Source organism: Microtus ochrogaster, chromosome 19 (genome assembly GCF_000317375.1).
Source record: "Microtus ochrogaster isolate Prairie Vole_2 chromosome 19, MicOch1.0, whole genome shotgun sequence".
In the NCBI taxonomy this organism is placed as follows: domain Eukaryota; kingdom Metazoa; phylum Chordata; class Mammalia; order Rodentia; family Cricetidae; genus Microtus; species Microtus ochrogaster.
Window position 1 is genome coordinate 26,006,585 of NC_022021.1, and position 11,345 is coordinate 26,017,929.

Consider the following 11,345-nt stretch of genomic DNA (forward strand, 5'->3'; position numbering starts at 1 on the left):
TCTGCAGATTAGGAATGGAAAGTTCTCAGCTGCTTCTCCAGCACCATGCCTGCCATTATGATAATGGGCTAACCGTCTAAAACTATAAGCAAACCCCCAATTAAATTCTTCCTTTCCTAAGAGTCACTTTGGTCACAGTGTCTCTGCAGAACAATAAAACAGTAACCAAGATAACAGATATGGGCCACCACAACTGGCGTTTTCTTTGCTTTCATCAACTATGTTATGTCAATTTATAAAAAAAAAAAAAGTGAAGATAGGTGAAGATGTACATAGAATCTAGATTTTGCAACTTTTCTGAGATCTTAAATTATTTCAAAGCAAAACGGTTTTCTATTTTTTTAGGAGCATGTATTTTGGACTGAATTAAAAATATCTCCCATAAGCTCATGCATTTGGGCACTTGGTGGCACCCACTGAAGAGATATGGAAACTTTAAGAGGTACAGTCTTCCTAGCGAAAATATACCATTAGAGGTGGGCTTTGAGAATTCAGCCTTTGATCAAGCCGGTTTCATCCCAGAGATGAAGGGATGGTTTAACATACAAAATTCTGTCAATATATTCTACCATATAAAAAAGCTGAGAATTCACCCTGGCCCCCACCTCCAGCTCTCCCTCTCTGTTTCGTAGGTGCAGTTGTGATGTAATCAGCCAGCTTTCAGTTTCTGTCACCTGATCCCACCCCCACCCCCAACACCATTATAGACTCCCCCTCTGGAACCAAATAAACTCTTCTGTAAATTGCTTTGGGTCATAGCATTTTATCAAAGCAACAGAAAAGTCATGAATACAACTCATAAGCTAATAGATTTCATTGTGATATCTTCCTTGATGAGCATCGTTGTATTTTGTTATATTAAGCTCCCTATTACTCTCTCACCTTCCTCTCCCTGTTGCTGGTTCCCTTCTTCCCTCTAAATAGCCATTTACTTCAATATCAAATACATTTAGTACTGTTGCTTTTATTTTTGTTGTTGTTTATATGTGCACACAGGGACATATGTATCACAGTGTGTGTGTCGTGTGTGTGTGTGAAAGTGTGTGTGTGTGTGTGTGTGTGTGTCTGTGTGTAAGTCAGAGAACAACTTTCAGAAGCAAGTTCACTTTTTCCACCCATTTTGGAGATAGGGTTTCTTGTTTCACCCCACACTCCAGATAGCTGACCTATGGCCTTCCATTTCACCATGGAAGGGCTAGGATTACAGACGCTCACTACTGGATCTGTTTTTTTTTCACTTGGGTCCCCAGGGTCAAACTCAAGTCAGCGAGGTTGTATAGCACATGCTTCTACCTCTTAGCCACATTATCAAGTCTCACGCACATATTTCTAAGTGTGCATTGTACATATGAGAGGAAAACATGTTTGTCTCATTCTGCTTGCCACAGTGAGCTCCAGCTCCACTATTTTCTTTCAAATCATACAGTTTTGTTTCTCTTTGAGGTGATAAAACTCCTCTGTGTTTATATGCCACCTTTTTTTCTAATTTTTAAATTTGTATTTAATATTAATATTTTTAAAGTATCAAACTTACACCTCATTCTCTCTCCTCGAATACTTCTACTCTCCTCCCACACACACTGCTATCTCCTCCCAACTTCTTATGCTCTTTTTTTTTTTTTAACCCAGTGAGTCCACTTAATGCTGCCTACATGTGGGTGGGTGTTTGAGCAGCTACTGGGGCCTGGGTAGCCTCTCACCGGCTGCATTCCTGGAGAAAACTGATTCCAGACACAGCAGCCATCAATTATCCAGCTTCTCAGCGAGCAGGGGAACTTCATGACTTCCTTCCCCATGCATGCTGGGATTTCTTTTCCAGTTTGCTCTTAGGCAGGTCTTGTGTATAATAAATGAAATTTTGTTCATTCATTCATCTGTTGGTACAAACCTAAGCCGATTCCATCTTTGCTGTTGTGAGTGCCGTGATAAATATGCATGTGCGGGTATTTATGTCCTATGATGACTTAGATTCCATCAGGTAAGTAATGTCATCGGAATATATGGTACTTCTAGTTTTGATTTTTTTTGAGGCATCTGTGAACTGGTTTCCAAAGTGATTAGACTAATTTACATTCCCATCTGTAGTGTATAAGGGTTCCTTACACTCCCAGAAGTTGTGATTGTTTGGTAAAATATTTTTTATTTTATTTGCTAGATCAAAACACATTTATATGCAAAATCTTAGAGACAGGTAGAGATGATAGCTATTCATCACGGAGTGTGCTTTATATTAGTTATCTGCATGTTAAAATGATTAAAATAGTGAATCTTATATATATCTTAGCAAAACTTTTACATGACTAAATATTTAGACATTAAAAGGTCTAGTACTGGCTTTGTGGGAGCCTAGCCAGTTTGTATGCTCACCTTCCTAGACCTGGATGGAGGTGGGAGAACCTTGGACTTTCCACAGGGCAGGGAACCCTGACTGCTCTTTGGAGGGGGAAAGGAGTGCGGGGAGGGGAAAATGAGCGGGGGGAGGGAGGGAGAAGGAAATGGGAGGCTGGGAGGAGGCGGAAATTTTTTCAATAAAAACAAATTAAAAAAATAAAAACAACCACAGCAACAATAAAAAGGTCTAGTACTTCATTCACATATCTATCACATAGCTGATATTGGTGTGTGAGTCTGTATGTGTGTGGAACATGCATGTGTCGTGTGCTTAGCACGGTTTCTAAAGGATGAAATATTCAAAGGCTAGTACTTTACTCACTTATTACTTAATATTGTGTGTGTGTGGTGGTGATGGTGGTGTGTATGTGTGAACGTGTGTGTTAGAGGTGTGTGTGTTGGTGGTAGTGAATGTGTATGTGAATGCGTGTTATTATGTGTGTGTTATTATGTGTGAGTGTGAATGCGTGTCTTAGAGGTGTGTGTGTTGGTGGTAGTGAGTGTGTATGTGCATGCGTGTTGTTATGTGTGAGTGTGAACGTATGTGTTAGAGGTAAGGGTGGTAGTGGTGGTATGTGTGTATGTGAATGTGCGTGTTACTATGTGTGTCTATGTGTGTGTGTGTGTGTGTGTTAGAGGTGTGGGTGGTGGTGGTATGTGTGTATGTGTGTTAGTATGTGTGTGTGCCTATGTGTGAGTGTGCATGTGTGCAAGTGTATGCATATGTGAAAACTAGAGATCAATGTTGGGGTGTCTTTCTCTACCACCCTGCACCCTATTTTTGAGACAAAGCATCTCTCTGCACCTGGAGCTCACCATTCTGGCTGGACTGGCCAACCAGCCAGCTGCCAGCATCCGCCTGTCCCCACACCCTCAATGCTGGCAGTAAAGACACCACAACACCCGGCTTTTCTCTGAAAGCTGCAGATCTGAACTAGGCTCCTGGCGCCTATGCAGCAGACACTGCACCCCCTGAGCCATCTCCCCATCCCCATGCTCAACTAAGATTTTAAAGCACTAGCTCTGAAAGCTGATAAACATGGGAACTTTAGTTTGTTATAGGTTTATTTTAAGCGCACTTATTTTTCTTATCTACATATTCAGAAAAATACACAGGTCCATAAAACATCCTTAATTAGAACCAACCATAATACCATTTTCTTCTACTGAGTTGGGGGGGGGAAGCACACTAAATTATACTCTAAAGTGACAGAAGCAAGCATTTCAGAAAAACAACTACCTAATTTCCTCTGGAACCAAAATATATCCTCATTAAGTATATATTGTTCTCTTTCATCTTAGAATCACAGGTACAGGTGCCTTACTTGACACAACGCTATGCTAGAGGGAACGCAGGAGACAGCAATTGTTTTCTGATGTGTTCAGAAGAGAGTTCGCACCAGAGCTAATGCAGAAGGTACTCCATTAATCCACTCTCCTCCTCTCTACTGTCTGTACATCACCACAGTTCAGGTCTAATGCAGGGGAACAGGGTTCCAAGAAGTCTGATCTTTTCTGTTGTAAGCATCGAATTCACTTAACTGGATTTGTTATAGAATCTAGTACTTCATCCTCCTAAGAACAGACAGATTTTAGCACTGCATTCAAATGTTTACACTGATGACATATTATGTAGAATAGCACGTCCATGAGATTTCCCTCTTTCCTAGTTATAATTACTAAAAGCATCTTTCCAGGCTGGAGAGATGGAGCGGCAGTCAGGAGGACTTGCTGTTCTTGCAGCATCCCTGGGCTCAGCCCAAGTCACACACACACACACACACACACACACACACACACACACACACACACACACCTCTCACTACTGTCTTAACTGCAGTTCCAGGGTCTCCAGTGCTTTCTTTTAGCCTCTGCATGCCTTGGTCACACATGCAGTGCACCTGCATACATGCAGGCGAAACATGCATACACACACAATACAAACAAATTCATCTTCTTAAATTATTAAGTAAATAACACACTCACACTTAATATATAATCAAGCAATAAATATATTTTAAAAACATATTTCGCCCATTTCAAAACCTCTGAAAATACATAATTTTGTCTTCCTAAATTGTGTTTTACTGTCTTAGGTGTTTGTTTTTTGAGACAAGGTCTCTCTATATACCCCTGACTGTCCTGAAATTCACTAAGTAGACAAGGCTGGTCTCCGGCTCACAAAGATCTACCTACCTCCTCTGCCTCTGAGTGATGGGATTAAAGATGTGCACCACAACACCCAATTTAGCTTGGGTTCTTAAAAGAATATTCGCATGTGACTAATGCTTAGAACACTAGTTTGCTAAGAGTAAAAGAAAACCGCCCCAGCTCCCACACCCCCACTCTCCAATAAAAGCCACGGGCCTGAAACTGGGCTCAAAGTCCCAGGAAGCAGGTATCTGGGATCTGACTCCAACTCCAGGAGCTAGTGGTTGCAGAGACAGCAGACCCTGCAATCACATAGCTTATCTAAGAAAAACAGCTACCTCCCTCCCCCCATTCTGCCCCTAACAAGGCCCTCATGACCCTTCCCTATCCTTAGCTACAAAAACATCAGCCTTAAGAGTATATCTGCATCTCTTGAACTCCAATCACTGAGAGATTGGATCCTGTGCCTTCATCTTGGGGTGTTTAGAATTGGAGGCATCACCTCTCTGGTGTTAAAGAAAGGAAGCTCTACCTGCTGAGCCATCTAGACTCTCATCTTTTCTTCTTCCTGAAAACTTAATTCTTCCTTACCCTCACAAAGAGTTGCTTCGCTAACAACAAGGTTTTTCTTTGACTAATGTCTTCTCTGCAGGGTTAAACACAAATGCTTTACAAATTTTCAAGTTTAATATCAATAAACTCCGAGATTCCAGAAATAAAGCATTCGAAGTTGAAAAGAAATTATCATCTTGACTCTGAGTTTAGGAAATCAGAAGAAAACCAAACACCAGCCTCCAAAAAGCCTTCATTTTCTTGGTACTCTGGCAGATATAACTTTCGATGGAGGAGTGAAATTCCGTGTGCGGCATCTTCTCCTGCCCCGCACTCCATGCGTCTATCGTGAACCGTGAATGGCTGTTACACAATCTACACACTGACCTCATCCTCCTAGGGAGCCAGATGCAGAGAATGATGTGCTGTGCCAGAATGCCATGATGGTCATCATAAGGATGTTCACCTGTCTGAGCACAGGTGGCAATGAGGAGACACAGGGACCACTCACCTTTTTGCACACAGAGGACATTCTTCAGCTCAGGACTCCACTTAAGGCTGGAGCCGCACAGGAATGCTGAAGGACCTTCTAAGGACATGCCAGCGGCACAGGAGAGGGTCACCTTCTCACCGACCGTGTAAAAGGGTTTCTGGGGGTGGCTCTGCAAGCCATTCATCAATACAGGGAGAGTGCAGGCAATTTCTGAAGATGAAGGAGAACAGAATGCAAGGGTCACTGCTTCCCCAAACAACCTTTTTAAGGACAACCTGGGTGTGTGCTAAGATCCAGGCTCTGCCTTTTCATGTCACAGGACAAGTAGGGAAAACAGAGTCTACTCATAGGGCGCTCCCAAAGGCAGGCTCCGTGGTGTCTGACACATAATTGACCAGCGAATGACTGAAGACAAAACAGCTGTCATCTCCTTCCCCTGCCCTCAAAGCAATGTGACAACCTAAAATGAGCAAGCCTACAAATAGAGTCCCAAAGCCCAGGCTGCTGCTAAAATTTGCAGCCTTTACAGCTGCCTCGTATCTCTGTAGTGAGGTGAGGTCCCACCAGAACTTCCCCAAGAGCCTCGCTCATTTGCATATCATTAGCTCTAATTAGATATGTCACTCTCTACAAATCTAAAGCACCACCTTTCACCTTGCAGCCGTGAAAGTACGCAGTGCTCTGTATTTTTCCCATCTCAAACTTTCCCTTAATGGCATTCATTAGTCCAAATCTATTTAAAAACAAAACAGCAGGAAAAAAGTGAAAAATATACATAGTTAGGAAGAGCAGGTCAGGAACCATGACTGGAAACAGGAATCTTTACCAAGTCCCTCATGGATTTTGGACAAGTATGGCGTTGCTCTGTTTCAGCCCTGACTTTGTCAGAAGACCCGTTCATTCATTTATACAAACACAGTATTTATCATTTATTAAGTGCCTGTATTTTGTCCAATGGGTTGTGTACTGGTAGATAAAGCTAAGTACTGGCCACATGCTGTGCCTTCAAATTCTGGCCGTGAGTTTGTTTCTGGCATGATACAACTGCCAGATCTATTACGAGAATGTCCTTCAGCCTCTCTCCGACCAAGACAGATAGGATGTTTGCTCAAAATTAAAGGAAATATGTTTCTGAGACTCAGAGAGTTGTCAAACGAGTGCAGATTCAAAGGTCCAAGATTTCAGGGAGGAGAAATCTAAGGTGGTGGTTACAGATTGGGCAATGCTTTTTCTCCATGTGGCATTTGCAAGTTTGAAAAACTAACACAAAATAAAAACTAAGAACATAATGCAGAACAAAAAAACTGGGGGGAGAACTGCAGCTCATAGGTTAAACTGTTTCTGGAGCCTGCATTACAGTCACAGGGTAGAGGATCCAAAGCTCTCTGTTGTCAAGAAAAAAGGCGTGGTGCGGACAGCCAAGAAGAAAGTCCAGACTTTTCCTCGTGAACACTTAGTGGCTAGATACCATTGGAATAAAAGTTAACCAGTTGAAAAGTAGCTTCATTGTTGACACCTCCAAAGATGTCATCAAAGCCTCAAATTGTTCTTAAATTTTTTCATGTGTAGACTGGCATTTAGTTAGAACTAATCCAATGTTCAAAAACTTAAGAATAACCAAAGCTTGACCACTAAAAATAAAACAGAAACAAGAGGTGCAGATAATGAGATTACTAGAAAATTATTACTAGCGCCTTGAAAAAGCCGCGATTACTTTGTTGAGAAATCTAAATGATGTCAAGTGTAGTGTCTCAGCCCTAGGAGGCTGAGGCAGGAGGACTGCCATTAGTTGTGGTCAGGTGAATTCCATGCCAGCTTGGCTATTGAGTAAAATTTTGCATCAAAAGCAAACAAACAAACAAAAAAACTAAATGACAAGATGGAAATTTTCTACAGAACATTGGAAAATAGCAAAGGCAGTAGTGGTGCGTGCCTTTAATCCCACACTCGGGAGTCAGAGGAAGGGAGATCTCTGAGTTCGAGGCCAGCCTGGTCTGCAGCATGAGTTCCAGGACAGCCAGGGCCACACAGAGAAACCTTGTCTCAAAAAACATAACAAAACAAAACAAAAAATTGGAAAATATAAATATCAAAAAATATTAACAATTCAATAGGATTCTTTAAAAAAAACTACAACCACGATTACGCAGAAAATTTATGAGTGAAAGATAAACCATGAAAAGCAAAGCAAATTATATAAAGTATTATATATACAGTGATTTGAGCACCAGCATCCATTTCTCTCAGCTTTCTGGCTGAGGAAGCTATGGAAACAGCCACCCAATCTCCCTCAACCAAGGCTTCCTCATCATGAATATACCTTCCCTACAAACTGTGAGCCAACATAAGTCTTTATTTCTTTAACTTGCTTTGACCTGGTATCTTTGTCACTGTGGTGAGAAAAACAGCTGATGCAGGCTCCTGACAGCCTTTCAAGAAAAGGAAATGAGTTGCTGATGTCATAGAGTTGATGGTGATTTGTTCTAGAGTATTGGGGTTAACATGAGTGTTATTTATCTTGATTCACCTCTTTCTCTATCACTCTGTCATCTTAGGATATATCCTACAGCCAAGACCACTCACTCTGACAATGCATTTCTCCGACAAGCCACTGCAAATCTTCTCCACATCTGGCAATGGGATCTCCAACAAGGGAATACCCTTCATTGCAAGCATATACTATGGTTTTCCCGACAGGAAACATGGTACCTTCATCCTAAACAAAGGCAAAAGATGGAGAAAGGTTGAGTTTGCGTGTTTTTCATTAATGAAATGTTTCTTTAGGTTTATTTGTCCTACAAACCATAATTAACTTTAAGCATTGGTGAACCTACTTTCAAGCAATTGATTTAGAAAACCAATATAAAGCATTTTACCCTGTAAGGGTCTGTTCAACAACACTAGTACCACCATTGATTGAAATAAAGCCATAAATGTCAACATATAGCAGACATATAGACTGTTCCCCAAATATCAAGTGCTGCACTGAGCATTTGACTAAAATCACTTTAGTGGACACCATTATAGTGATTTCCTTCCCTTACACTTGCAGTAAAAAGCAGTTTGCCATCAGATTTTGGAGGCAGCTTTTTTTCCCCATCAATTCTTCATCTGAAGGATGTATATTCTGATCATTGACAACGCTACCTAATAAAATGTCAGCATAACAAAAATATTCCCATCTTCTCAATATCATCATGAAAGTCGTTCTCATTGGTGACATTTTACCAGCTCATTGTTTGCTTTGCTTTTTGAGATAGGGTCTCACTGTGCCTCTCAGGCTAACCTGAAATTTGCTAAGGAGTCCTAGCTGGCCTCAAGCTCAGAACCTTACCCTTTTAACTCCCAAGTGCTGGGATTACCACCATGTGCTACCACACCTAGCTCACTGATTACTTAAAATAAAAATCATGCTGTTGATCTCTTCCCACTCTTCACTATAGTTATGGAAACGCTGCTATGAACGGATTACATATGTTATTAGTCTATAATGTTGGGAGGCAAATTGTCATAAGAAAGGAAGGAATTTCAAATCCCAGCCTGAGAGGGGATAATGACCCACATTTGGGGTTCTTGCTTCCTTCCTTACTCTCTGGTTCTCCCCACCCTGGGGAAATCCCAATTTTCTGGTGCCTCATTATCATTACCAGACCTACTACTCCAGACTTAGTCTGCCTCCTTCCAAGAAGCTAAAGGAAACAATAGAGAAGGTACGTGTCAGTTTTTTTTTTTTTTACTGTAGCCCCGAGGCCTTCTGCTACTTTGCAAGAGGGACTTCATGATGAAGAGGTTTCACTCAACACCATCCAAACATTTCTATGCAGAAACCACTTTCAGAAACCAGAAAAGATTTCCAGGCTCCACCTGCAACCTACTGAGTCAGAAAGGGTTGGAGGATGGGAATCAAGAAGCAATGTCTATTTGGAGGCTCCTGAGTGACCTATGTGGACATTCTGAAACAGTATTTAAAAATGTTGCCTCCTAAAAAAAGCAAAAGAGCTTCATAGGCTGCTAAGATGTATGAGTTTGAAATATATTGCTCTAAACATGTTTCATTCAAAAGCCCCATGGATCATGGTGAGTGTGTAGAACATTTTACCATTCTCTACCTCAGCTCCTTCTTCCTCTGACTCCTCATTTTCTCAACAATATATGCATTTGTGGAAACTTAAGCAAACTCTCATTATTGAAAGCTTAAGAGCCTAGAATTTAAGAATCAAAATGTCCCCTGAAGGAGATAGTGTTGGCAGCACTGAAGGCATCCTCATGAAGCCTATCTATTGTGTGAGCCATGAAGAGATCTCATTGAATTGGGACTCAAAACTCAATTGTAAGAAAAACTTGGAGAAGAACTAATTAAGACCATCACAATGCCAAGTGGCATTACTAGAACAACCAATAAGAGATGACCAGGGTCCTTTCATGACAATAAAAATTGGTAAAAGTACAATAGCCTCCATCCATCAGACAGTGGTTAAAAATATCTCTGGAGATAAATAAAATACTTCATGATGAAACTTTTTTATTTTTTTCAATGAAAAGAATAAAGAAGATTCTTTAGTCTTAAGAGTTTGTGTGTACGTTCACACTTAGTAACATTGGCAACGTTGACTAGCCCTCTGGCATGGTGGTAGCTTCCATTCATCAGGGCACAGTAGTGACATCCCAGACCATAGAAGGAATGTTGCCTTCTACAAAATTTGAATCACCTTGGGACAAAGAAGAAATGTCACAAATGAAGTCCTCCACTACTGAAGTTAAAGCACCTATAAAATATTTTACCACTATTTCACTGGGGAGAAGGAGATAGATTATAGCCAAGAGACAAAAGCAGTAATATTTATAAAGGAAAAAGATATCTTTTCATAACCAACTTGAACAAATCCATCTTTTAAGGCAGGAGGTGATGGGCAGAATCCTTTGGGAACCAAAGACAAAGGAAAGCAATGCGGTTCAAGTAATCTGGAAGAAAAAAAAACAGAAACAAATGGAAATCAATGTGATTGGTTTCCACAATTTAGATGGTATATTATATTATACTTTATTTTTTATTTATATCTGAACGTATGCAAGTAGAAAGTACAAGACCATGGATAAATATTTTGGTCATTCTCAGAACCAAATATGTGACCACATTATATTTTTTAAATACCTTGAGTATAAACTCAGACTAGCAAAAGACAGCGATTTAAGTATCTACAGGATCAGTAGTATGAGAAGCAAGCAGGAAGAAAGATGAAAGTCTTTGGGTAATGCATCCACATTATATGATTTCTAGAGTTTATCTCTTTAAGATATTGCTGTCTCCTGCTGTTGGGTTATGAAATTCTTTGATCACAAAATTAATTCTATCTACTTGGGGAAAGAATAGCAAGTCTAAAAGGTGCAGAGATCTATAATGCCACATCACCACCCTATTCCTGAAAATTTACCACCACTGTGATCATTCCAGCAGAAGCTTATAATTGTAATGACAATGGAGACATCATCACTAAACAGTGATTGTCCATGGTGCCTCTGTGCTCATTTTACTACCATTCCTCTCCAGCGAGCAAAATCTGAGTGAGAGGAACCCAAGTAGGCTGTGGTACTTTCTTCTCAGCCAAATTTTTCATTTTTTGCAACACCCCAAGGAAACCAGAAATGTGAAGTAATAATCAAAATTTTCCTATATCTACCAATCAGGAGGACACATTCCCTCATTACAGCAAGAAGAAGAAGAAGAAGAAGAAGAAGAAGAAGAAGAAGAAGAAGAAGA

At 40.6% G+C, this 11,345-nt stretch overlaps 1 protein-coding gene across 2 annotated transcripts in view; it reads right to left on the reverse strand.

Annotated features, from left to right (window-relative positions):
• C7 (complement C7) overlaps nucleotides 1-11,345 on the reverse strand; it is a 67,685-nt gene that overhangs the window by 9,102 nt on the left and 47,238 nt on the right. For both annotated transcript variants that reach the window (XM_026783666.1, XM_005356583.3), the window contains 3 exons: nucleotides 10,462-10,549; nucleotides 8,171-8,303; nucleotides 5,606-5,797 (listed from right to left, as the gene is read on the reverse strand). In XM_026783666.1, coding sequence (XP_026639467.1) covers nucleotides 5,606-5,797; nucleotides 8,171-8,303; nucleotides 10,462-10,549 — 413 coding nt within the window. The remainder of the gene's footprint in view (nucleotides 1-5,605; nucleotides 5,798-8,170; nucleotides 8,304-10,461; nucleotides 10,550-11,345) is intronic.